Source organism: Sorex fumeus, unplaced genomic scaffold (genome assembly GCF_029834395.1).
Source record: "Sorex fumeus unplaced genomic scaffold, SorFum_2.1 ptg000082l, whole genome shotgun sequence".
Classification (NCBI taxonomy): domain Eukaryota; kingdom Metazoa; phylum Chordata; class Mammalia; order Eulipotyphla; family Soricidae; genus Sorex; species Sorex fumeus.
The window spans coordinates 2,858,931-2,886,595 of NW_026606139.1; the positions used below are offsets into that span (position 1 = coordinate 2,858,931).

Here is a 27,665-nt window from a genome sequence, read left to right on the forward strand (position 1 = left end):
TGGGCGGTCCCGGACGCCGGAAGGCCTTCGGAGCGCTTCCGGAAAGGCGCTGCGGGGCGGTGCTGTGGGCGGAAGCCAGGGCCGCCTAGGCCAATAGGCAGCTTCGAGGGGGGTGTGGCCAGAGAGTGGGCGGTCCCGGACGCCGGAAGGCCTTCGGAGCGCTTCCGGAAAGGCGCTGCGGGGCGGTGCTGAGGGCGGAAGCCGGGTCGGCGCCTGCGTGATGACGTTTCCAGGGACGCCGGCGCGCGGGGTTTAAACTGCGGCGGTTTACGCGGCGTTGAGGAGTGGTGCCGCTTCTCGGCCGTTCGCGGTCCTGTCCTCCCCCGCGCACGTTTTAGATGGCGTCGTTGCTTCAAACTCGTCTGTTTCCTGGCCTCTCCATCAAGGTCCAACGCAGTAACGGTGAGCGCGGGGGTCCCTTGGCCCGGGGGGCGCCGGTGGGCCAGGCAAAGCCTAACCGTTCCCTGCTGCTCCCCAAACCGCAGCAGCTTCCGGAAACGCCGCGGGGACCCCCCTCCCCCGTCCCCCACGACCCCCGCTGCCTCCGCTGACTGGCCGGGGTCTCGGCCCTGGCAGCGGCTCTCCCGGGCCTCCGGGGAGGGGCGGGGTCCCTGCGCATCCTCGATCTCTGCGAGATTCGGCTCTGCCCGGGAAACGACCCTGCCGGCCTCGGGGTCTGGCTTCCTGCCTGGCCCCTCCTCGGCTCTCGAGTTCTCTCCTGCACCTGTCACACGTTGACATTCTTGCAACCCGTTCAGGAACTTACAGTTCTCCCTTTTTCGTACTGTCTTTTTTTCTTTTTTTTTTGCTTTTTGGGTCACACCCAGCGATGCTCAGGGGTCACTCCTGGCTTTGCACTTTTTGATTTTTTTGTTTTGTTTTCTTTTTGGGTCACACCCGGCAATGCACAGGGGTTCCTCCTGGCTCTGCGCCCAGGAATCACCCCTGGCGGTGCTCAGGGGACCCTATGGGATGCTGGGAATCGAACCCAGATCGACCACATGCAAGGCAAACGCCCTACCCGCTGTGCTATTGCTCCAGCCCTGGCTTTGCACTTTTGCACTCAGGAATTACTCCTGGCAATGCTTGGGTGGACCCTATGGGATGCCCCGGGAACCGAACCCGGGTCGGCAAGGCCTGCAAGGCAAACGCCCGACCCGCTGTGTTATTCGCTCTTGCCCCCTCTCCCTTTCTCTTTGCTGAAGCAGCTTCCCCTCTCCTGGCAGTTCTTAGATGCCTCGAGCTGCATTTCGCAGCCCCTTCTCAAGCGTGGCCCCCTTCCTCCTTCCTCCTGTGGCCCCCAGCCCGACCGATTAGCCCCCCCCCTTTTTTTTTTTTTAGTGCTGTTCTTTTTTTTTTTTTTTTTCTTTTTGGGTCACACCCAGCGATGCTCAGGGGTTACTCCTAGCTCTGCACTCAGGAATTACCCCTGGCGGTGCTCAGGGGACCATATGGGATGCCAGGGATTGAACCCAGGTCGGCCGCGTGCAAGGCAAACGCCCTACCCGCTGTGCTATCACTCCGGCCCACGATTAGCCCCCTTTGACTCCGGTGACCCCCCCAACTGATGCGATTTTCACTGTGGCCCCCTTGAGATAGCCTGGAGGGTCCAGAGAGATCGAGCGCCCCCAGACTCAGAAACGCTCCTGGACTAGAGTCACTCCCCTGGCCAAGCATACCCTCTCGCCCCAGTGGCCTCTCATACGTCCCCAGTAACTCTGATAGAACTTGTGACCTGCTTCCTTAGCCGGGATGTCGTCAGGTAAACTGCCAGGAGTTTCTTTGTCTCCTAGAAGAGGGGAGAAGGACGGCTGTGTTTTCTTCAGGTCAGTCCACAGCCGAGTCTCTACGGGAGTCTAAAAATGAAAGAGATGAGTAATTCTGATCTCTCCTTGCTCAAGGCGCCATTCACAATGCCAGTGTAAGATCTGTGTACCTGGAGAAGTCCTGTGTTTCGGTGGAGTGGATAGAAGGAGATATCACAAAAGGCAAAGAGGTGAGTTTTGTGAGACGGACTCCTGTATTTATTTCTGGTCCACACTTAATCAATACTTTTTACACCTGTGCTTCATTAGATTTTTTCGTTGTTGTTCTTGGGCCTCACCCAGCAATGCTCAGCTTTTATTCTTGATCCATACCTTTCTACACCTGAGCTGCATTAGATAATGCTTAGGGCTCTGTGCTCTGGGATCACACCTGACGGTGCTCAGGGGACCATTCGGGTGCCAAGGGTCGAACCTTGGGTCATCTGCATTCTTTTTGTACTATTAGCTGTTTGCCTTGCACGCGGCTCACCGGGGTTTGATTCCCAGCGTCCCATAGGGTCCCCCGAGCACCGCCAGGAATAAGCCCTGAGTGAGTGCAGAGCCGGGAGTCACCCCTGTGGTTTTGCCAGGTGTGACCCAAAAAGAAAGAAAAAATCTTTTTTTGTAAAGGGTGTGGAGGACCTTGGACGGATTTCTAAGGACTAAGACATTGATGGTTTAGAGGCATTGTGGTTTGGCAAGATGGTCACCAGGAGAGAAATGTGAACAACTTGGTCCTAGTTGGGCTTTGCCACGCCCTATGTTTACAGGCATCTTTGAAGTTTTCCTCATTTCTGAACTGAGGAGGAGGACCTGGACAGTACGTGGCTTGCATGTGGCCCACATAGATTCAATCCTCAGCACTGCCAGGACTAAACCAAGAGCTCCACCCACACCCCTATGGCTTACCCCCCCCCCAACCAAAGGAAAAAAGACTAAAATGAAGATGGTGATAGTATACTCACTACTCTCACTACTGTTGTGAGAATTTACTCGACAAATCATTTCAGCTGGTTCTAAAAAGCCTGTGTGTTTGGTGTGAGGGATACTGAGGTGGCCAAAACATAACCTATGGACAAGAAAGACACACTTGCTAAACTCTCCAGAGCTTATCGAGGCCTGTAAAGGGCTTGCTTTAGCATACTGCGATGGGGTAAGTATGCCAGTATGTTTGAGAAATAAAAGAATCGAAAACGTAATACCTGCCCAAGCTTGGAGCTGTGCTTTTCACGCTGGGAGCCTGGTTCCATCCCAAACACTCTGTAGTCCCCACCAGCACTGCCCCAGAGCGTAGGCTTAGTTGTGTGACCTGGTGCTTTCACACTTTGAAATATCAAGGATGAACTGGGTACGGCGGTACCATTTTTGGGCCGGCTGTGAAGTTATATCTGAGTTATTCCTAGAGCGTTGTAGGACTCTAGTGATGTCAATCTAGAATTGTGACCTCATTGCAGACCTGCGCAGGGAAGTCAGCAGGAATCTATCTATGACTGGGGAAGAAGTTTCTGGGCCTGGTAGAAAATGTAGGTAGACTTAGGGTTAGGTAGCAGCTCTCGGGATCTCGTCCCTGCCCGTAAGATCCTGAAGGGCCCTCCAGTTTTGACTCTCACTGGACACTTAGAACTTGTTTCCGCCTCTGTGTCAAGAGCAGGAGGCTCCCGGGCTCTGCCCAGCAGAACAGCAGGGAGCGGAGCAGCCTAAAGCTTTAGTGGGCTGCCTGTCCGCTATCCTCCTCCTCCTCGGTCCCATCTGCCATTGACTTGGAAACCAGAAGCACGTAGCCATCTCGATGGTAAACCTCCACTGAGGGACAGTACTTGTTTAGGTTTTGGCTTTATGTTTTGGTCGGGGGGGAGCACACCCAGCGATGCTCAGGGATTACTCTTGCCTGTGCATTCAGGAATCACTCCTGTGGTGCTGGGGGGGGGGACCTTACGAGATGCCGGCAGGGCTTGAACCCCAGCCAGCTGCATGCAAGGCAAGCACCGTACCTGCTGTACTATTGCTCTGATGCGACAGTACATGTTTATGGCCGTCTATATTCGTTGAAACTTAAAGTTAGTGACATCTGAATTTAGTCGTCTTCCTTGTTTGGGTTGAGCAGTTTTACTCCACTACAACTTTGTGTGTGTGTGTGTGTGTGTGTGTGTGTGCGCGCGTGCGCGTGATCGTGTATGTTTGTGGGGAGGAGGGCCCCACATCTGGTGATGCTCAGCGTTTACATCTGGCTCGCTCTGCCCAGGGATCACATCTAATGGTACCAGGAATCAAATTGGTACCAGGAGTCAAAGTGATAGTATAGTGGGCAGGACATTTGCCTTGCACACAACCAACCGTGTTTCAATCCCCAGCATCTCATCTGGTCTTCAGAGCACCACCAGGAGTAATTCCTCAGTGCAAAGCCAAGACGCAACTCTTGAGTTTCGCCAAATGTGAACCAAAAACGAAACAAACCTTTAAAAAAGCCGGGGGTCAGCTGTGTTCACGGCAGGCACCTTAATCCTTGTGTCCTGTCCCTCCACTGAAAACTTCTGCTTATCCGTTACAGATTGATTTCGACGATGTGGCGGCCATAAATCCTGAACTCTTGCAGATTCTTCCCTTGCACCCAAAGGACAATCTGTCCTTGCAGGAAAATGTAACCGTCCAGGTATGTGACTCGTTGGCTGTTGAGTCAGCGCCCCGAAGGACCCCCTGGGCTTGATGGCCCTGGTTGGTTTTCTGAGACCGCTGAGGACTTCAGCAGGGAACAGAACCCCCGCGTAGGCCCTTGTGAAGTTGTGAGGACAATATATCACGGTTTATTTTGTTTTTCAGAAACAAAAACGTCGATCATTCAACTCCAGAATTCCTGCCCCAAGGGAAGGTAAGTTGACATCTCCTGTCCTAGAGCTATGGGGTGTGTGCCAGTAGTCACGCCCAGCAGTGAAGTGCCCATTGCTCCAGTTTAACAGACGGCTCCAAGGTGTAGACTCTGTCTTCTGCCCTACTCGAGCTTCTAAATTCTTTTCTCGAAATATTCAGCCACTAGTGAGAGAGGAAGCAGAGATGATGGTCAAAAGACAGGAAGTTTCAGTCATGCCAGATACCAAAGTTCTTGGGGCCAGAGAGATGGTTGAGTAGGTAACGTGCTTGCCTTGCACATGTCCAGCTGGGTTTCCACTCCCTGGCACCCCACATGGTTCCTCAAGCCTCACCAGGAGTGATCCCTGGGTGCGGAGCCAGGAGCTCAGCCAGGTGTGCCCCACTCACCTCAAAAAAAAAAAAAAAAACCAGAGAAGTTCTGGAGCTGTAATGTGCAAGTTAGGGCCTACCACCAACACTACTACACTGTGTACTTTAAAATATTTGCCACGGTACGTTCTGCACTTTGGACTGTATCTCGGCCTTAGATGTGTGCTCTTGACTTTTTTCCCCTTTGAAGAAGCCTGTGTTCTCTCTCGTTTTTTGTTTTGTTGTTGTTGTTTTTGGTGTTGGCACACCCAGCTCTGCTCAGGTCTTACTCCTGGGTCTACACTCAGGGATCACTCCTGGCAGGACTCAGGAACTATATGGGATTCCAGGATCGAACTCAGGTTGGCTGCAAGGCCAGTGCCTTACCTGCTGTGCTGTTGCTCTGGTCCCCCGGTATTCACTCTTGAACACGTATATCTCGCTCCATCCTTCTCTCCACTCATGTATTTTTTTTCTCCTCTCCTTTTTTCTGTGTGGTGAGGGCGGGTCACACTTGTTGGTACTCATGGCTTATTCCTGGCTCTATGCACAGGAATCATTCCCGGCTGTGCTCAGGGGACCATTGTGCTGCCAGGTTCTGTTGTGTGTAAGGCGAGTGTTCTATCCCCTATACTATCCTTCAGCCCTCTCCCCTCGTGTTTCTATAGATTCCTTCCTTCCTTCCTTCCTTCCTTCCTTCCTTCCTTCCTTCCTTCCTTGCCTCCCTCCCTTCTTCCCTCCTTTCCTTTCCTTTCCTTTCCTTTCCTTTCCTTTCCTTTCCTTTCCTTTCCTTTCCTCCCGCCTTCCTGCCTTCCTGCCTTTCTTTCCCACCTCCCTTCCTCCTTCCCTTCTTCCCTTCCCTTCCCTTCCCTTCCCTCCCTCCCTCCCTCCCTCCCCTTTCCCCCTCTCTCCTTCCTTCCTTCCTTCCTTCCTTCCTTCCTCTCAGAGATCGCTTTTGACAGGGTTCTTGTGACCATATGGGGTGCCAGGGATCAAACCTGGATCAGTTGAACCTGGGTCTGCCACGTGTAAGGCAAGTGCCTTTACCCACTGTGGTCTCTCTCTAACCCTCTCCAGGTAAATTTCTCTACTATTTCCCTCACTTCAAAAGGGGTGGAGGGGCGCTGAGCAGTGGTACAGTGGGTAGGGCACTTGCCTTACACATGGCAGACCCAGGTTCTATCTCCGACATCCCTGTGTTCCCCCTGAGCACCTCCAGAAGTAATTCCTGCCAGGAGTGAGCCCTGAGCACCACTGGGTGTGACCAACAACAACAAAAAAATACAGTTGTCTAACCTGCAGCCCTGGGAGACCATCCGCCTAGAGATGTGGTACCTTGAGAAATCTGCTGCCTGACCTGGAAGGCGTTCCTGTACAGCGTGGAACAGTAATCAGCTGCTAGTCCTGTTTTCTTTTCTTGGAGGAGGGAGGCTGTGAGTGGGCTGTAAGAAGAGCTGATACCCAGGCCAAGGCCATTTAGAAGTATGACCAGTGGTTACAGAGATCTGGAATGGGAAGGAAAATAGCATAATGAAGTTAGCACAACACGCAGCCTTCTACTCTCTGGTGGAGGTTAGCTGTAGGCACCCACTGCCCGCAAAATCTCGCGTACTTTGCAGCCGCACATCGCAGCCTGGGAGGTTGAGCCCAGTCTCGCTACCGCCACTGCCCTGCATGATCTGACTACCTCAGGGGCCCAGGAAGTACTTAGATGAATTTGAGGTCCTGGGGGTCCCAACATGGAAGTTGCTGAGCCTGAGTGGTGCCTGTATCATAAGGGGAGACGAGGTTGGCGGGAGCCTCACTAAAGGGGTTTTACTACAGCTTCTTTATTCGGGGAGGAGGGAGTCACACCCAGCTTACTCCTGACTGTTCAGGGATCACTTCTGGTAGTGTTTGGGGGAGCATAAGTCTTGCTGGGGGTCGAACTGGAGTTGGCTGCATTCAAGGCAAGTGCCTAAACTCTTATATTATTTCTCTGGCCCTACAACTTTTTATTTGTTTGTTTGTTTTGCTTTTTGGGTCACACCCAGCGATGCACCAGGGTTACTCCTAGCTCTGCACTCAGGAATTACTCCTGGCGGTGCTCAGGGGACCATATGGGATGCTGGGAATCGAACCTGGGTTGACCGCATGCAAGGCAAATGCCCTACCCTCTGTGCTATTGCTCCAGCCCCTTTATTTTTTTTTATAAATTTATTTATTGAATTTTTTTTATAAATTTATAAAAATGTATATATTTTATATAATATATATTTTATGTAAATTTTTTATAAATTTATTTATTGGGCTGGAGTGATAGCACAGTGGTAGGGCGTTTGCCTTGCACGCAGCCAACATGGCCGACCCGAGTTCGATTCCTCCGCCCCTCTCGGAGAGCCCGGCAAGCTACCAAGAGTATCTCACCCGCACAGCAGAGCCTGGCAAGCCACCCGTGATGTATTCGATATGCCAGACACAGTGACAACAAAATCTCCAATGGAGATGTTACTGGGCCCGCTCGAGCAAATCGATGAACAACAGGAGGACCTTTTTTTTTAAAAAAAATTTATTGAATCACCGTGAGAGCAGTTACAAAGCTTTTGGGTTTAAGTCTCAGTCATATAATGATGAAACACCCGTCCCTTCACCAGTGCACATATTCCACCACCTAAAACCCCAGTATACCCCCAATCTCACACCCTCCCCCTACCTGTATGGCAGATGATTTCCACATTACTCTCTACTTTGATTACATTCAGTATTTGGACATGAGACCCATCATTATTTGAAATTTTACCCCAACACATCTGCCGAAAAGGCAACATTAGACAGTGTTTTCTGTTGCTGATTATGAATAGCATATGATGTCACACGGCCGCATGATTTTGGAATTCTGAAATCTTAATAATTGAATGGGGAGGTATTTCTGCCAAAAGCCGCTGGGTTCCGAGATTTGTGTCTGAGTCTCTGGGCTCATGGCTTAAGCCTCTTGTTGAGTAGCCACAGGGCCCGTTCGTGGGCGGCGACTTGGGGTCTCATTGGGATGGGCCCCATCCCATGAGGCCCACGTGTCTCCTCACTGTAGGCCCCTTCCTGGCTGGCCATCAGCCTCCGGAAGATGGTGGACCCCCACCCACCAGGGGGAACAGGCGCTCCTATAACTTTTTTTAATGTGGGGAAAATGTTTATTTTGGTGGTGGTGGTTTCTTCGGGTCTCATCCAGAGATGACCAGGGCCTACTCCCAGTTCTGTGCGGGGGGAGGAGTCTCTTCTCTCAGTGCCCGTGGAGCTATGTGATCCCAGAGACTGAACCCAGGCCTGCCACACTCAGAGCATGAGCTCGATCAATAGAGTCATCTCTAGCCCAGAAAAAAAATCTCCACAGGAGCTGGAGAGGTAGTCCAGCAGGTAAGGTGCTTGCCTTTCATGTGGCCTACCTGGGTTTAGTCCCCAGCACTCCATATGGTCCCTGAGCCCCGCCAGGAGTGATCCTGAGCAGAGTGCGGAGACTCTGAGCACTGTTGGCTGTGGCCCCAAAATCAACAACAAAGAAAGAAAGGTTACATGCTAACGACCGGAGAGGATGTGTGGGTGGTAAGTCCCTTGCCTTGCACTCAGCCAAGCTGGGTCCAGTCAGCTGTACCTCAAAGGTCTGAGCTGCTGACAACAGCACAGAGCCAAGAGGAAGCTCCGAGCATCACTTGCAGCCCAGAAACCAAATAGAAAGGTCATGCTATTCACAGTAGAAATAGATTTACAGATTTTGGGGGAAATAGGAAAATTGTAATTATTTACATTTCTTATTCAATCTGGGGCTCTATCTGGCATGTTAAGGACACCTCGGAGTACAGGGCTTGGACCCAGCTTCCTTGCAGAGCACAAGCTCCGGCTCACTCACCCTTCTTTACACACATTAGGAAAGTTAGGGTTACAGGAGCCAGCACGTGGGCCCAGACTGAGGCTTAGAAACTCAGTACAAACTGATGTGTGCTATTATGAGCCATGTGCTCTAGTTCTTTGATGTTATGGTCACGGTCCTCCCGTTGTTCGTCGATTTGCTCGAGCGGGCCCAGTAACGTCTCCATCATGAGACTTGTTGTTGCTGTGTCTGGCATATCGAATACATCACGGGGAGCTTGCCAGGCTCTGCCGTGCAGGCGAGATACTCTTGGTAGCTTGCCGGGCTCTCCGAGAGGGGCCGAGGAATCAAACTCGGGTTGGCCTTGTGGGCCGCTTGTAAGGCAAATGCCCTACTGCTGTGCTGCTGTCAGCTAGTCCGAAAGTAGTGAGTGGTCGCAAGGTCAACTTAAAGTCAAGTTCTTTGATATGACTTATAATTTGGTACAGCATGTAGGGCGCTTGTCTTGCATGCTGCCATCCCAGGTTCAATCCCTGGCCTCCTAGATGTTCCCCTTGAGACCTCCAAGAGTAATTCCTGAGCATCACTGGGTGTGGCCAAAAACAACCAAACTAGCAACTTAAAACTTTGTACAAGTATATGTTTCTGTGTGTGTGTGTGTGTGTGTGTGTGTGTGTATCACGATCATCCTGTTGTTCGTTGATTGCCTTGAGCAGGCACCAGTAACGTCTCCTTCGTCCTAGCCCTGAGATTCTAAAAAGTGCCAAATTAAAGGCTCTTTCAGGGTTAGGAGAATGAGACCCATCATTGTTACTGGTATTTGGCATATTGGATACGCCACGGGGAGTTTGCCGTATATGTATATGTATGTTTATATACACATTTGAATTTATAACTCAGTGATAGATTGTGCTTCACAGGGGAGGGAACTAGAGATGAGTAGAAATTGACAAGAGTTCAGTGGTCTCTCAATTGTTAAGTATTCTAAGATCCTGAAAGTCTTTAAGAAATGATCCTATGGGCTTCCCTTTTGGGGTGGGGGGTTGTGATTTAGACTACACCTGGTGATGATCAGGGCTTACTCCTGGCTTTATGCTCAGGGATTATTTCTGGTACTGCCATGCTATCTCACCAGCTCCTGATCGCATGGGTTTCTGATGACTAGACCCATCCTGTCTTTCTGGCCATTGTAGAGCTGTGAAATGAAGCCCAGACTTTGGAACCTGACATTCTTGCATTCACATCTGGGTTTGCAACTTACTAGCTGAGTGTCTTGGGCATGTAGTTTAATTTCTCTGAGCCTGATGTGTACTATCAGGTTGGGGTACTGATTTTTGCTTTTTTTGTACTGATAGTTTCTTTTCTTTCCTTTTTTTTTTCTTTTTGGTTTTGGTTTTTGGACCACACCTGGCAGTTCTCAGGACTTCCTCCTGACTCTGTGCTCAGGGGTCACTCCTGTAGGACTCAGGGAACCATGCCTGGTGGTGCCAGGTATCCAACCCTCTATATTATCTCTCCAGCCCCCTAATACTTTCCTTTTTGTTTGGTTTTTGGGCTGCACCAGTGATGCTCAGGTAACTCCTGGTTCAGGGGACCACATGGGATGCCAAATATCACAGCTGGGTCAGCAGTATTTAAGGCAAGCACCCTACCCACTATATTATCTCTCCAGCCCTGATGCTTACTTTCTAATGGTGCTTTGAAGTAGGTAAAAAGTGTTTAATGGTCATTGTTATTAAGGCCAGTGATGCTGTATTTCAGGAATTGGTTCTATCCAATGATTTCAGATTGGCTGCAGGTTTTTGTTTTGATTTTGTTTTGGGCCACACACTGATGCTCAAAGGTTACTCTGGCTCTGTGTCACTCCTGGTGGGACTTGGGTGTCAGCTGTGCCCAAGGCAAGCGCCTACCCCCTGTAGGTATCTACTGCAGACTGATGTGCTTAGGGATATACCCTTGGCCTTGGGAGCTCTCATCTGCAGAATGTTAGGAATTTGTTTTGATGTTCCTGATACTGACCTTTCGAACGTTCCCTTTGCTCTGGTGGAAGTAGTGGAGAAAGGCCCCTTTCCTGGTGGTTGGGACCCTGGGATCCATCTTGCCCTGACTGAAAGGTGGAGGGTCATTCCCACCGCCACCTCCATCCTCCTACACCCTGTCAGCCCTGCTGAAAGCTGCCCTGGTTGTCTGCTTCCTTGGTTCCTCAGGTCTCCGTGGCCGTTCCACTCGCTTGTCCACTCTCGCAGAGGTGCGAATGACCTCTCAGGAAAATGATATGGAGGTGGAGCTGCCTGCATCTACGAACTCCCGCAAACAGTTCGCTGCTTCCGGTGAGTTGTGAGTTGGCCTCCCTGCCGCGGGCAGCTGCTCGCACAAGCCTCCCCCTGTCCTAGGAGATCCCAGGATTTCTACACGCCTGCCCCCTCCTAACATTGACACTTCTGTGTTTGTTGGGGAGTTTTTTGGTGCTCCTCCAACCCTACTTTTGTGGGCTACTCCCAGCTCTGTGCTCCAGGCTTGATCCCTGTGATGCCCAGTGCCAAGGATCAAATCCAGGCCTCCACAGTCTGTTGAGCCATCTCCATCTCCCTGGCCCATTTGTTTCAGGGCTACTCCCAGCTGCGTGCCTGGGGGTCACTCCCAGCAGTTCTCAGGGGACCATGTAGTTCCAGGGATCAAACGTGGGCCCCTTGCACACAGCATGCACTCAACCTCACCCCGTTGTGTTGGCTCAGACTCCCCAGCACTCTCTTTTATCTGGACAGCATCTCATTTGACCAAACCCTCCTGAAAGGTTATATGGATGTGTACATCTGCAGTACGCAGAAACCATACCCATCATTGACTCTAGAGTCTTTAAACAACACACGTAACTAATGGGTCAAACAGCGTTACCAGCTCCCCAGTCACCTTCTAAGACAACCCCAGGGGCATCCACAATCCTGGTTTTTAATGCCTTAAATTAGCCTTTCCTCTCTTTTAAGTCTAATTAGCTTCAACTTTTTGACAATAGTTACAGGGTTTGGGGGGCTAGGCCTCCACGACATGCTTAGGGAACTTCAGGGCCTTTCCAGCAATTCTTGGTCTAGCGCTGAGGGCCTGATGGTTCAGGCTGGGGATTGATCCCAGGCACAAATACAAAACTTTGGCCCTTTGAACTCTTCCTCACAGGAGAGAGCTTTTCTGGTTTTTTGTTTGTTGGGGGATTTTTTTTGTTTTTATCTTGGGTTCCGTAGCCAGTAATACTCTTTACTACTAGTACTCAGGAATTACTCCTGGGAGTGTTTGGAAAACCATATGAGATGCTGGGCATCGAAGCCAGGGTCAGCCGCATGCAAGGCTCTCCAATGCGTTTTCAGTTTTTTTACTTAGTACAAGTGGAATTTTAAAACATATTTTGAAGTAAATGGTCAACTTTTATTAGATATGTAAAGAGAGTGTGAGATGCAGTCGTCACATGTATCAAATTCCGCTCTGAATGAAAAGAAACAACCAGATACGGGAAGTAGTGTGTCATCATGAATTGTGCCTTTCCGGGTTAAACCACTCTGGTTAGTTATTCTCGGGGCCCCATTATTTCTGCCTTTTCAGTTTTTGTTCTCATTCCAAAGCTTCAGATAGACCTTTAAAGTTTTTGGACAGGATCAAGGATGTATTTCAATGGCAAAGCACTTACTTGCATACATGAGACCTGGATTTAGTATCTGGCATTGCCCAAAAAAAAAAAAATTCCCATGAACCTACAGACAGTCATTTCGCGGTATGGACTGAGATAAAAGGAAAAGCCCCTAGTCTGCTCAGTGAGTGGGAGCTGGAACCCTCGAGATGGTCGTCAGCCCCTCCTCCTGGCCCATGGCTAGGCTGAGCACAGCTGTGATCATCCTGCCTGCTTCTCCAGTGATATTTTTATTTTGCAGGGGTGGGGGAGATAGAGGGCACACCCAACAATGCTTGGGTGACTCCTGGCTCTGCACTCAGGAACTGCCTCTGGCGGTGCTCAGGGGACCGTATGGGATGCCAAGGATCGAACCCTAGTCAGCCACAAATAAGGCAAGCACCCTCCCCACTGTACTATCCCTGCGCCTCCAGCGACTCTTGTTCCCTCACAGCTGGCCACCCTAGGCCCTCCTGTTCTGCAGTGGCTGAAATTCCATTGGCGATGGTCAGCGAGGACGCGGAAGAGCAAGGCCATCCCAGAATTTCCTCTGCGGCAAACCCCGCGAGCTCAGGTAGACACGCTGAACTGCCTTCTGTCTGCTGTGAGTGCAGGTGGGGCAGTTACTTCCTGTCCCAGGTCTGAGTTACCATGTGTATCACCTGGGCCAGTTTCCCTAAGGCCATAGAATCAGTCTTTCCTAAGAGGTGACCCTTCTCTGAAAGCTGGCAGAAGCTCTCTCGACGCAACCTCTGTTGTCGCACCCAAGGTCTGAAGAGTAGCGTGGAATGACTTACGGTCAAGTAAGGTTGGTCTCACCCCTTCTGGTTGTTGAGAAAATGCCACTGAAGGCACAGAGAGAGATGGGGCCAGACCAATAGGGCAACAGGTAGGCTTTTTGCCTGGCACATGATCAACCTGGGTTCAATCCCATGTGGTCCCCTGCGCACCGCCAGAAGTAATTTCTGAGTTCAGAGCCAGGAGTAAACTGAGTGTCACTGAGTGTGGCCCAGAAATAAAAACAAAAACAAGGCACAGAAAGAAAAAGCGTGCTTGGTGTAGACCTGCGGTGCTTCCGCTAGTGAGTTTTTTCTTTGTGGACTTGGCCAGGTCAGGTTCCAGCTATTGCTTCCTCTGTTGCATATGGTGACTTAAGAGCAAGGGTCTAGAGAAGGCGTAGTCGTGGCAAAGTCCCTATCTCTGTAAAGCAGCCAGCGGAGAGCAAGCTGCCCTAGACAGGTGAGCGTGTAGGCGGGGCGGGACAGGTGGCTCAGTGGTGGAGCACACACCTCGCAGCTGCAAGACCCTGGGTTTGATTCCTGGCACTGCAACAACAAAAGAAGTGCAATTCCTTTTTTCTCCATAGTTCGAAGGAAATCCTGTGTTGTGAAGGAAGTCGAAAGAATGAAGAACAAGAGAGAAGAGAAGAAAGCCCACCACTCCGAAATGAGAATAAAGCGTGCTCAGGTACCTTTCTGGGAGTGAGGGCAAGGTTGTCTAGTTTTGTTCGAGGGCCACACCTGGCAGTGTTCAGACCTCACTCCTTGCTCAGTGCTCAGGGATCACACCTGACAGGGATTGGGAACCTATAAGGGGGCACCAGAGATGAACCCGGGTCAGCCATGTGCAAGGCAAGTACCTTCCCCACTGTGCTCTCTCTCCAGCCTCCCGGGCAAGGGTCTCATTTTGTTTTCATTGAAATCCACTGTAGTGCTGTCCTCCCGTTGCTCATCGATTTGCTCGAGCAGGCACCAGTAATGTCTCCATTGTGAGACTTGTTACTATTTTTGGCATATCAAATACACCACGGGGAGATTGCCAGGCTCTGCCGTGCGGGCGGAATACTCTCTAAGTAGCTTGCCGGGCTCTCCGAGAGGGGCGGAGGAATCGAACCCGGGTTGGCCGCATGCAAGGCAAACGCCCTACCTGCTATGCTATCACTCCAGCAACTGAAAATGACATGAAAATCTTTTCAAAATGTAAATATATATATTCATATTTATACTTTGCTTTCTTTAGAATTATAGTTTAGGTCACATGTTTACGACCATGTTAACGCTATTTTTGATGGAGTTGCCACCACCATTGGAATGCCCAAACCCTCCACAGTTCTTTTTTTTTTTTTTGCTTTTTGGGTCACACCCAGCGATACACAGGGTTCACTTCTGGCTCTGCACTCAGGAATTACTCCTGGTGGTGCTCAGGGGACCATATGGGCTGCTGGGAATCGAACCCGGGTCGGCCGCGTGCAAGGCAAACGCCATACCTGCTGTGCTATCGCTCCAGCCCCCCTCCACAGTTCTGATGGTTACTTCCAGTCCACCTCACCATTTCCTCCTTGCTTGATATTCTCTTATCTGTAATCCAGAGCCAAGGGCTTGTTATCATGCGGTAACTGTTCATTCCCTTGTTTTGTTTATGTTATACCACAGATCAGTGAGATCATCTGGTATTTGCTCTGGCTTATTTAACATAATGCTCTCTAGTTTCATCCAATTTGCAGTAAACTGCAGGATTTCATCTTAAATTGTTTTTGTTTGGGGGCACACCCAGCAGTGCTCAGGACTTAACTCCTAGCTCGGTGCTCAGGGGTCATACCTGATGGTGCTCGGGGGATGCTGGTGATCCAACCTGGGTCAGCCACATGCAAAGCAAGCACACTGCTCGCTGCTGCTTATTGTTCTGGCCCCCCCCCGAACCCCCTGTTTAACCTTTTCTTATTTCATTGCCTATGTAGACCACAGCTTCACTGTCCATTTGTCTATCTTGGATGGGCATTTGGGTTGTTTCAGTCTCCTGGCTGTTGTACTAAGATTTACACTGAACATAGATGTACATATATCTCTTCAAATAAATAATTTTGTATCTTGAGTGCAGGTGCCAAGAAGTAGAATTGCTGAGTCATATGAAATATTTTTTCTTTTTCTTTTTCTTTTTTTTTGCTTTTTGGGTCACACCTGGCGATGCACAGGGGTTACTCCTGGCTCTGCACTCGGGAGTTACTCCTGGCGGTGCTCAGGGGATCATATGGGATGCTGGAAATCGAACCCAGGTCGACCACGTGCAAGGCAAACGCCGTACCCGCTGTGCTATCTCTCCAGTCCCTTTCTTTTTTTTAAAGAAATACTTATGATTTTCCATAGAAACTGAACCACACAGTATGCCCACCAATAGTGGATGAGTGTTCAGTGTTCAGGGAAGGATTTTTTGGGGGGTGGGGGCCACACCTAGTGATGCTCAGGGATTATCCCTGAGGAATTACTCCTGGTGGTGCATGGGGGAGCACATAGGATGCCAGGGAATCGAACCCAGGTCAGCTGCATGCAAGACAAGCGGTCTCCCTTCTACTTCTTCCCCCACTCCCCATTCTACCATGACTTCAACCCAGGGAAGGACTTTTGACTACGTGTCCTTTAACTGACCTCACCAACACCAGAGATCTATTTGGCTACTTTATTTCTGAAATTTCACTTGATGCCCAGGAGGTTTAGCTGGGCATCAGGATTCAGAGAACAAATAATTCAGGTCTATTTCTGAAGACCCTTAAATTAGGAGTTTTTCATGCTGACTGTGCTGTGGATGTGCCCTAAGAGTGCCAAGTCTCAGCCAGGCTGCAGGATACAGTTGTCTGCCTTCCCTGTTCCCTGGACTCTCTGTGTGTGTGTGTGTGTGTGTGTGTGTGTGTGTGTGTGTGTGTGTTTGGGGAGGGTGGGGGTGCTACAGTGGAGTTCCAGTTTGGAGCAGTTGCCCCGTAGTTGGGTTACTTGTTCAGGGTCTTCCGGTCCATCTGATCTCCTATGAAGGGACTCTTGGATTTTGGGGGTTGTTTTATTTTTTTGTATGTGGGCCATACCTGTCAGTGTTCAGGGCTTACTCCTTTTTTTTCTCTCTCATTTACTCTACTTTTTATTAAAATTGAATTGACTACTTTCAATATTTGAAATGGAAATCATGAAAAAGAAAAATCTAAGAGAAAAAACCCACAGAAATTAGGTTTAGATGAAAATATTAGGCTTATAAGGTTTAGATGAAAAACGAGAAATTTCTTCATTATAGTTAAGTGTAAAATTTGACTCACAGAAATATAAATATTTTCAGGGCATAGAAATGAATGTCTTGTTACTGAATACACACAAAAAGAACCATAGTTTTTGGCAAACATACTACAATATCTTTTACTACTAATTACAGACTACTTTTTCCTCTTTTTTCTGTGGAAGCCACCAGCAGTAGTTGTGGGGCCCAGTGCCCCTCGGGGTGATTGTCTACCCTGTGATGTATCCTTGGGCCAGTGGAGCTCAGAGGCCATGTCAGGGCAGGGATGGAACATACACTAGGCCTGTGCTCTGCAATCTGTGCTCTCCCTGTTCTTTTGTTTACCTTTACCCAAAATCTAATCGGATTATATATCAAAACATATGTCATATCACAAAATTATACTATTTTGTAACTATAAGAAATAAAAGAAAATTCCTTGGGCCAGAGCGATAGTACAGCGGGTAGGGCGTTTGCCCTGCATGCAGCTGACCCGGGTTTGACCCCCAGCATCCCATATAGTCCCCCAAGCACCGCCAGATGTGATTCCTCAGTGCAGAGCCAGGAGTAACCCCTGAGCATTGCTGGGTGTGACCCAAAAAGGAAAAAAAGAAAAAATTCCTGTTTACAGAAGAAAATAAGTCAAATTTCACACAACTAGCAAATAGCTGACTCAGAATCGGATAGCTCTGTGCTATCTTTTAATGACCTCAAAGGATTCAAAAATATAAATCTGTATATATCTAAATGATGGATTAAGAATTCTAGTTTTATGCCTGAAGAGACAGCGTAGGAATTAGAGTTGTGGTCCTCGTGGACCCTACCCTCTCAGAGCCTGAGCAGTACCACAGTCCTCGAGTCCTGACTGGTCTGTTGGTCAAATACCACCAGGAGTGGTCCTCTGGTCTCCTGGTCATCACTTGGGAGTCTCTCACACGAAGAATTTAGTGTATCAGTGTGCATTCTCTAAGCATTTTAATCATAGGAGGCTGGCGAGATAGTACAGTGGGCAGGGTTTTTGCCTTCATGTGCCTGACCCGGGCTTGATCTCTGGCCCCCCCGATGTGGTCCCCTGCACAGCGAAGGTGTGGGTCCTGATGGCATATCCAGAAGTTAGCTCGGGACTTACTCCTGGACCTGCTCTCAGGGACCATATGCATTTCCGGGAATGAAGCTCAAGTCAGCCACCTGCAAGCCAAACACTCCCCTGCTGTCCTATCTCTCCATCCCCCTTTTGTTCTTACAAAAGTTCCCCAAGTGATTTGGGGCATGCGTAGGCATCCCTGCTGATCTGTTTTGGGACTTTTTTCCTGGATTCTCTTCCCAAAGCCCGAGTGAGAGGAAGCGAGATGGCATGGGGGGGTGTTGTCACCTCCGAAGAACTGTCTGCCTGTGAAGACCTGTTCCTGGGAGACCCAGGAACATATAGTGTGACTTCTTTTGTTTTCTTTTTCCCGAGCAGGAGTATGACAGCAGCTTTCCAAACTGGGAATTTGCCCGGATGATTAAAGAGTTTCGGACGACTTTGAAGTGTCATCCACTTACTGTGACGGATCCTGTAAGTAAACCCCTGGGCTTCTGCCTCTACCTCTTCTTCCTCCTCGGGTGCACACCTGAGGGGAATCTTTTCTTAGTTTCTTTTTGTGGTGCTGGAGATCAAGACCTCATATACTCATATATGTATGCAAAGAGAGAGAGAGAGAATGTGTGTGTGTGTGTACACATTTTTAGTTTCTTTTTGTGGTGCTGGACACCAAGATTTCATGTGTGTGTGCATGGTAAAGGCTCTACCGCTTGGCTACGTCCCCAGCCTCAGAATACTTTTTTACGGTGGGAGGTGTTTAGGCCATGCCTGTAGTGTTCAGGCTCCTCCCAGCTCTGCTCAGTAGACCAGTCACAGCATTGTTTGGGGGGGACCATGTAGTGCCACACATGGTCTCCTGCATGCTTTGCCTGAGCTCATCCCATTGAGCTATATGTCTCTGGATCCTTAATACAGATTTTTTTACGATCCTACATTCATTTACGCGTCCCACTTTGAGTCATGGCCCCCAGTTTAAGAAGCCAGGTTTTTGAGCAGTGTTTCCTGAATTGCAGGACCTTCCCCCCACCACCACCACCACACACCTGCCCCCGGGTGTGCTGAACCCATCTAGGAGGGCAGTAATAGATCAGGTACATTTTGGAGGGCTACTTTCTGCTCGCTTAAGGAAGGCGTATTTCAGGCGTCACTGAGGATTTTTGAAGAGGGGGGTAATGGCCTCGTAAATTTGGGCCCCTCTGCTCTGTTGGAGTATGGAGTCCTCGCGTGAGGCTGACTACCCCAGACATGGGACTAGAAGGGAAGACCTGGGCGGGTTCCTTTCCTGAGCCTTTGCTGATGGTTCTTCTGTCCTCTTGAAGATTGAAGAGCACAGAATATGTGTCTGTGTAAGGAAACGGCCGCTAAATAAGCAAGGTAAGCCTCTTTCGGTCCGAAGAGGGCTCTGGGCTGACTGAGGGCCCCTGTGTCTGGAAAAGACCCTGAAGTACTTTTCTCCTGCAGAACTGGCCAAGAAGGAGATCGATGTGATTTCCATTCCTAGCAAGAGTCTGGTCCTGGTGCACGAACCCAAGTTAAAAGTGGACTTAACAAAGTATCTGGAGAATCAAGCGTTCCGGTTTGACTTTGTATTTGATGAAACGACTTCAAATGAAGTTGTCTACAGGTTAGTCCTTTGCTCCCTGCCCCCTCCTTGTGCCCTCTGCTTTTCAGTGCAGACATTGTGGTAACACTCCCCACAGACATGCAGACACCTGAAGTAGGGAGCCCTTCTTGGCCTCCTCATGTTTTCTTTGGCTCTATTATCACAGAGCTGGCTCTGACTTATAAAACCAAGAAGACCCCATTTGGGCCTAGCACGTCACATGCGTGCGTGCGTACGGGGAATTGAACCCAGGGCCTTGCTTGTGCATGTGCACCACTCAGCTACATCCCTGGCCTCCCATGAGCCTCCTTGTCGGCTGCAGAACCTTTTTTGAGTGGGTCAAGAGTCAGGTCTCAGGCAACCTGAGTGGCACCCTGCTGATGACAGCGCCCACTAGCCTCAGGCCACTGCTGAAAGTGCAGTTCAGGGGCAGCCGGAGAGCTAGTACAGCGGGTAGCACTTGCTTGGTTTATGGCCAATCGTGGTTCCATCCCTGGCACCCCTTATGGTCCCCCAAGCACCGCTGGAGTGATCCCTGAGCACAGAGCACAGCTGATTGTGGCCCAAGAACAAACAACCAACAACAAAAAGGTCAGGGACCAGAGAGAGAGTTCAGCGGGTAAGGCGCTCGCTTTGTATACAGCCATTCTGGATTTGCTCCCCGGCACTGCATATTGTTCCCTGAGCACTTGTCAGGAGTGATCCCTCAGCGCAGAGCCAGGAGTTAGCCCTGAACACTGCCAGGTACATAGAGCCCAAGCCCTCGTTCCCCCAACAAAAGGAAAAGTTGAATAAAATGGAAAGATTCGTTCCAGAGTCACACTAGCCACGTTTCAGGTGCTCTCAGAGCCCTCTGTGTGATGTCCGTTCTTGCACAGGTGCAGAACACTCGTGTCACAGAAGGTCTGTCCGACTGCTCCGCTTCAGGCCACGGGTGACAAGCCGCAGTCCTTAGGGCTGATGTAGTTTGTGATGTCGTCATATGACTCACAGATTTAGATTGAAATACACGTGTTTTAAGGATTATTACAGACATATAGTTGGCCCAAATAAGGATGGACAACTCTCTACATACCTGCTAGAAACTGGTTCACAGGGGCCTAGTGATAGCACAGCATGAAGGGCATTTGCCTTGCACGCAGCATACCCGTATGTCCCCCAGGAGTAATTCCAGAGTACAGAGCCAGGAGTAACCTCTGAGCATCACTGGGTAGGGCCCAAAAAGAAAACAAAACCATGAAAAGAGAAACTGGTTCACCGAGCCAGAAAACTGAGGCCTCATTGATTGGGTTCCTCTGACCTTTAAGTAGCTGAGTCCAGCTTGTGACATTGTCCCAGGGCTTGGGGAGGGTCTGGTGGCTCTGGGGAAGCACAGGCCATCAGCTGTTCTGGCAGGTCAGCCCCACTCTCCCCAGCTGACCGGGAACACTCCAGGCTTGTGGTGGGGCTCGGTGAAGGGACAGTGAGCAGGCGAGGCGGGTAAGCGCCCACAGGGAGCTCACACAGCACCCCGGGAGTGCAGCGAACGGGCCTGGGGTTCAGAGGAGGGACAGACACTCCCCGTGCTTCCCCCTAGGTTCACAGCAAGACCACTGGTACAGACAATCTTCGAAGGGGGAAAAGCAACCTGCTTCGCGTATGGCCAGACGGGAAGTGGCAAGACACACGTGCGTATCCGGGCCTCATGGGAGGTTCAATAGTGGGTCCTTGAGGAGAGAGACAATGAGTTTCCTGCAGAAAGCCCCCTCCTTGCAGAGACCCCAGCCCCGGATGCTTGAGTTGTGCATGTCCACACCGTTTCCCAACTTTGGTGCGGCTCTCTGGGTGATGATCCAGCCGTGCTCTGGCCTAGGCCCCGGGCCCTTTGCCACAGCCTCTGTCCCTTCCCTTTGCAGACAATGGGCGGAGATCTCATGGGGAAAGCCCAGAACGCATCCAAAGGGATCTACGCCATGGCCTGTAAGTGTACCCTGCCACAGGGGGGTGTGACACCACTGTCAGCGTCCTTACAACTCGACCTCTTCCCCTCCCCCACCCCCCACCCCAGCCCAGGACGTCTTCCTGCTGAAGAATCAGCCCCGCTACCGGAACCTGGGCCTGGAAGTCTATGTGACGTTTTTCGAGATCTATAATGGGAAGGTAACTGGCCGGGAGCCCTCTCTGCTGTGGGACTCCGGGACACTCTATACCCTCCCAGTTGACTGGATGTAGTAGAACCCCGTGACAGGGATATTCCACCTGAGGGGGCGGCCCCTGAGCTCCGGAGGGCCCCGTGCAGGTGGAGTCTGGAGGGTGCCCTGGCCTTCCACCTCCTTCACTCTTCCCTGGTGGTACACGTATGTTCCCTTCCTGCCTCCACCAGGGGATGGTGGTCACATTCGCTTGTATGGAAGCCATTTTGAGCGTTCCCTGACCCCAGAAAGAAGCTGCCGAGTGCACTGAAGAGCCTCATTGTTCTGGGTGGTGGGTTTGCCTGCGTTTGCGCAGATGCAACTGCTGGCGATTAGCAGAGGCAGCACACCGAGGTGGACTCCTCGTCCTAAGGGACTTGTTGGACACTAATAGCAGCTCAGCAGCTCCTGGCGCTGCATCAGAGGAGGGAGATGGGGCGGCTAACGGCCCGGGCCTTGTCCCCACCCGCCACAGCTCTTCGACCTGCTCAACAAGAAGGCCAAGCTGCGGGTGCTGGAGGATGGCAAGCAGCAGGTGCAGGTGGTGGGGCTGCAGGAGCACCTGGTGAACAGCGCCGACGACGTCATCAAGAAGATCGACATGGGCAGCGCCTGCAGGTCAGAGTCCTGCTGAGGGAGGGCCAGGGCTGCCTGCCCCGGCCGTGAGGGTAGGGAGCCTCTGCCTGAAGCCGGCTCAGCTGGGCAGACGCAGCAACAGACATCAGTCTTGGGGCGAGTGTGATAGTTAGTACAGGGGTGATAATTACAGGAATGAGGCCCTTGCCTTGCGCGCAGCTGACCTGGGCTCAACCCCAGCACCTCATTTGGTCCCCTGAGTCCCACCAGGCGTAATCCCTGAGCACAGAACCGGGAAGAAGCCCTGAGCAGTGCCAGGTGTGCCCTCCACCCCCCAAAAGACAGCATCTCCAGTCTTAACGGGGAGCACTTTGCATGCTGGTGTCCCTGGTTTGATCCCTGGTAACACAGGGTTCCCGGGCATTGCTAAGTGTCGCCTGCAAAGAAATATTTAATCCACCGTGTCGAGCTGTTCCCAAGCTCTTACCCCAGGGGCACGTTCTGGTCTTTCTGGGCCGTTCTTGCTGTCCCCTCCCTCGGAGACAGGAGTATGGTCTGCTGCAGGCTGCCAGTAACCTAGTCCTAGTGCCCCGAGACAGGCAGGGACGTCTCTTCCCACTGGGGCCCTGGGACATGTGAGACAGTGGGCTATGGGCAGCTTTGGATGACCAGGGAGCACGCACCCTCTGCGGGGCCTCCAGGCGCTGGTGGCTCCTGTCAGCCTTTCCTCCCTGGGTGCCCTGCGGCAGAGTCTTCGTGGGCCTAGGGCAGGTCCACTGGGTCCCTTCTGCATCCGAACTCCGCTTTGTGGGCTGGAGCAAAGTACAGAGGGTCGGGCGCCTTGCACGCCACCGACCCAGGCTCCATCCCCAGCGTCCCATATGGTCCCCCAAGTGCCGCCAGGAGTAAGTCCTGAGTGCAGAGCCAGGAGGCACCCCTGAGCATCGCCGGGTGTGACCCAAAAAGCAAACAAACAACTGCTCTGGATTCAGGTGCCTTGTGGCTGCAGAAGCTCAGGTTTTTTGCCCTCCTTTGCCATAGGACCTCTGGGCAGACCTTTGCCAACTCCAACTCTTCCCGCTCCCACGCCTGCTTCCAGATTCTTCTTCGAAACAAAGGGAGACTGTTTGGCAAGTTTTCTCTGGTGGATCTGGCAGGAAACGAGCGAGGCGCAGACACGTCCAGCGCTGACCGGCAGACTCGCATGGAGGGTGCGGAAATCAACAAGAGTCTCCTGGCCCTGAAGGTAGCAGGGCTCGCTCGGGATGCCTGGGGTGCGGCGGGGGAGCAGGGAGGGACCTCACTGGCGCCTCTGGCCCGCCCACAGGAGTGCATCAGGGCCCTGGGACAGAACAAGGCGCATACCCCGTTCCGAGAGAGCAAGCTGACGCAGGTGCTGAGGGACTCCTTCATCGGGGAGAACTCGAGGACCTGCATGGTGAGTCCCTGGCTCTGGCTGGAGCGCGCCAGAGAGCCGGCAAAGGGGGGCTCCGATACTAGCGTGGCGCAGCTCTTACTGGGCTGGGTCCTTCCTCCCTTACTGGAGTGGAGAGAGCTAGGGTAGGGCTACATGGCTCTTCCATCGCTACCCCGTGGGACCTTTGGTTCCCAGCCTGGACTGTGTCCTGGGATGGCTTTCTGGTCCACTTCCTCCCCTAGCTAAAGTATCCTCCCCTCCCCTCAGGGAGCGTTCTCTCTTGCCTGCCCGGTCTGGACAGATATTCCCTCTTATGGGTCAGGGGCTACAGTACAGTGGGTCGGGCACTTGCCTTGCCCAAGGCCAACCCACATTCAGTTCCTGGCATCCCATAGAGTCCCCCTCCCCCTTGCCTTGCCTCGAGCGTAGAAGCAGAAATAGGTTTTGAACACCGCTGCGCTGGCTCTGAGAGAGAGAGAGAGAGAGAGATCACTCTTAACTATTTAAACTTTCTCTACTAATCATCTATCCCCGAGCCTGGCTAAATTTCAGCTTCCACAGAGAAACCACCAGCTTTGAAATGTGGCCTTGCTGAGGTCTCCTCCCTAAAGGAGACAGGCAGCTAGAGGCCATCAAATATGCCTTTACTTGTTCCTTGGGTGTTTTGGTTTTTTTTTTTAGCCACATTCAGTGGTTCCCAGGGACTACTCCTGGCTCTGCTCAGGGGTCACTCCTGGCTGTTCCAGGGGACCATCTGCTGTGCCCATGCCCTGGAACAAGCCAGAGCTGGTCACAGGCAAGGCAAATGCCTTCATCCCTATTTCTCTGGCCCAGATGTGACTCTAGACCAAAGTTTAAGCGACTTAAAAGGGGCAGGGACTTCTCTCCCAGAGCGAAATCTGCCCAGCGAGACTTCTGGGCAGGTGTCTTGTAGGTGTCCACAGCTGGAAGGGATTCCTCCTGGTGGCCTCCCAGGAACACGCAACCTTGTGTCCTTGGTCACGACCATCCACCTGTAACTACCCGTTCCCTCATTTGCAGATTACCATGATCTCCCCGGGCATCAGTTCCTGTGAATATACTTTAAACACGCTGAGATACGCAGACAGGTAGTAGCATCGCGGGGCAGGGAGAGGGGGATCCGCTGTGATGAGACGAGGCAGCTCTGGGGCCTGGGGTTTGGACCTGCTGCTGGAAGGCCTGTGGCCAGCCCCTTCCCCTTGACTGTGAGGGCCTCGGGCTCGGCTGAGACGTGAGTGGTACCATCTCGGGTGGGATCTGAGACCTCCTCACTTCTCAGGGTCAAGGAGCTGAGCCCCCACACTGGGACCAGTGGGGAACAGACAACTCAGATGGAAACAGAAGAGACAGATACTAGCTCGATTGGGACCCTGATGACCAGCAATGTAAGGAGGCAGGGCGGAGCCGGGCGGGGGGGAGGGGAGGGATGAGGGCCACGGTGGGGCTGGGTCCACTGTCGTCTCTGTTCTTGGTCCCCTCAGTTCTCCAAGGAAGAAGAGGAACTGTCTTCCCAGATGTCCAGCTTTAATGAAGCCATGACTCAGATCAGGGAGCTGGAGGAGAAGGTCATGGAAGGGCTCAAGGAGATCATCCAGGTGGGGCCTGGCTGTCCGCCCTGGCAGGGGTCCAGCAGAGGCAGTTGTCACCGCCTTCCACTAGCTGTCCCCACCACCCTCCTCTCCAGTCTGGCACCCGCGTTTTCCCTCAGTCTCTGCCACATGCTCCTGACGGGTTAACGGGTGATTTCTGCACTGGGACCGTGTCTTATTCAGTGTGTATCTACCAGGTGCTTTATGCCAGTTCCCATATTAGGCAAGGAACGTGTAAAAAGTTAGCCCCAAATTAACGCATTCAACCCTAAACTCGATGGTTCTGGTGGAAAGAAGGACACCCCTTGGTCCTCAGGGGCTACTTCAGGCTCTGGTGTCACTCCCAGCTTTGCTCAAGGGACCATTTGGTCCCAGGCATCAAACCCAGGCTTCCCACATGCAAAGTATGCACTCTGCCTGTTGAGCTCTTTCTGCCTGTGAGCTGATAATGGGTACAAATCACTTTGCTTCACTGGACCTCAGTTTTGTCATCCTAAAATGGGCACAGCAGGGCTTTCTGCATGCACAGATTAGTGTGATGCTCTTAAAGCACTTACAGTGCCTTGTGCCTCTGCTGCCATGGGGAGGGCTGAGAGCACATCTGTGCTGGGCGTGAAGTGCTTAGGGCAAAGCGGGACAAGCAGTGAAGGCATTAACACGGTGGGGGGTGGTGCATGTTTCCTCCTCAGCGGAGCAAATGTTTGAGGGGACAGTACTTTCAGGAAGAGAAGTTTCCCTCTGGCCAAAGGAAAAGACATGAGGGGACTGGAGCAATAGCACAGCAGGTAGGGGTTAGCACTCGGTCAACCAGGTTTGATTCCCAGCATCCCATATGGTTCCCTGAGCACCACCAGGAGTAATTCCTGAGTGCAGAGCCAGGAGTGACCCCTGAGCATTGCCGGGTATGACCCAAAAGGGAAAGGGAAAAAAGGGAAAAGACATGAGCAAGTGAATAGCACTTGTGGATAGCAGTGGCTAGCAGCAGACCTCAGGCCGAGGGGTTTTGCAGCACAGAATGGATGTCACTGTGAGGGCAGTGGTCATGTGGACACATCACCGTCACAGTGCATCACCTCTTAGCACATCTGGGTGGAAATTGGAGTAAACGCTAGCCCTTCGAACCCGTGTTCTCCCTGAAATAGCTATCTCTCTTGCTTGTCTCTTGTCTTTGCAGCTCTTTCCACTTTGGAGAACCTCATGTTCTCTCTTGGGACAAGTATTTCTTTTTCTCTGCCCTCACATCTACCTAAGTAAATTTTGTAGATTAAAATTTTTGTAGATTAAAAATTAAAAGCCAACCAGGATTCGATCCCCAGCATTCCATTATGGTTGCCCAAGCCCGCCAGGAATAATCCCTGAGTATTGCCAGGTGTGGTCCAAAAACAAACACAAAATAAATTTTGTAGCTTTGAAAAAAAAAGTTAGCTTGCTTCACTAAAAGCAAAAAACAGGAGCAAACGGCAGTTAGGTTGCAGAAAGACATTCTGAGATGTTGGCACCGCAGGCCTCTTATGAGCATGGCCGCCACATCTTTGGACAGGGAACGAGAAGATCAGGGACAAGCATAATAATCAAGTCATTGCTCAGATCTCTGACTTTGGGCACAGGCATCTGATGGTGGGGAGAAGGAAGAATTCAGACTGAATGCTCCTCGGGAGAGAGCCAGCGGGCGCCGGGAATGGGTAGACAGGAGAAACGGGCACATGGCACGGACAGCTATATCACTGCCCTTGGCCTTGGAATGGCCTGCCCACTTGGTGTTGGGTTGGGGGCCATGCCCAGCATAAGGCTTACTCCTGGCTCTGCACTCAGGGGTCACTACCGGTGGGGTTCAGGGGACCATATGGGGGCCGAGGATCAAACCTAGGTGCCCTCCCCATTGTTCCATCGCTTTGGCCCTAGTCTGCCCAATTTGGCTGGTCTTTGTTTTGCTTTTTTTGTTTATTGGGGACATTCCCAGCCAGGTTGTGAACCTCCAGTCCAGTGGCTGCGGGCTCTGGAGTCCCACAGATTGAGCCCAGGCACCTGTGCATGCAAGACAAGTGCTCCAGCCCTTTATAGCATCCCCTCAGCCCCTAGTTTGATCACTACTGAACCAGGTCTTCCCTGTGCTGCAGCAAGGCCCCAGCTGGATTGAGCTCTTCGAGATGACTGAGCAGCCCGACTACGACCTGGAGACCTTAGTGAACAAAACGGAGTCAACGATGGTCCAGCAGACCAAGCACCTCTCGGCCCTGCAAGGTGGGTGTTGCTGGGAGGCTGGGCCTCTGGGTGCTGGGGCCTGGAGAAGCTCACTTACCCCGGCGTTTCCGCCCCTTCCTTCCAGATACCGTGAAGGCCTTGCGCTTGGCCATGCAGCTGGAAGAGCAGGCCAGCAGACAGATGAGTTGCAAGAAACGGCACCAGTGACGGCTGCAAATAAAGATGTTTGGTTTCATGCCGGCCTCTTCCCCTCCCCAGCGAGCTTTGGGTACATGGTGGGTCAGGGGCCGTTTGGGTAGGGGGGTCTGAGCCCAGGACAGCTGGGGAGGGCCTCTAAGTGGCATCGGACCCTTTCCTTTCCCTCCATTGTGCCTCCGGGAGCAAGGATGATGATGGATGGAGCTTTTAGTTTCCCTGCGTGCTCCCCCGATCTGCAAAGTGCCCCCTGGGGCA

The 27,665-nt window shown here is 51.7% G+C and overlaps 1 protein-coding gene across 2 annotated transcripts; it reads left to right on the forward strand.

Moving 5' to 3' along the window:
- Window positions 1–299: 299 nt before the first annotated feature.
- KIF2C (kinesin family member 2C) lies at window positions 300–27,441 on the forward strand. 2 transcript variants are annotated; one of them, XM_056130907.1, is made up of 21 exons: window positions 300–402; window positions 1,902–1,996; window positions 4,354–4,455; window positions 4,623–4,671; window positions 11,067–11,189; window positions 12,969–13,088; window positions 13,881–13,981; window positions 18,012–18,107; window positions 18,953–19,007; window positions 19,095–19,257; window positions 20,813–20,903; window positions 21,132–21,195; window positions 21,284–21,375; window positions 21,883–22,025; window positions 23,025–23,229; window positions 23,311–23,421; window positions 24,442–24,509; window positions 24,701–24,806; window positions 24,903–25,016; window positions 27,128–27,251; window positions 27,337–27,441. In XM_056130907.1, the coding sequence occupies exons 1-21, from the start codon at window positions 339–341 to the stop codon at window positions 27,417–27,419; spliced, it is 2,169 nt and encodes a 722-aa protein (XP_055986882.1). In that variant the 5' UTR covers window positions 300–338; the 3' UTR covers window positions 27,420–27,441. The 2 variants fall into 2 exon arrangements, with proteins under 2 accessions (XP_055986882.1, XP_055986883.1); XM_056130908.1 differs by lacking the exon at window positions 12,969–13,088.
- The last annotated feature ends 224 nt before the right edge of the window (window positions 27,442–27,665 follow it).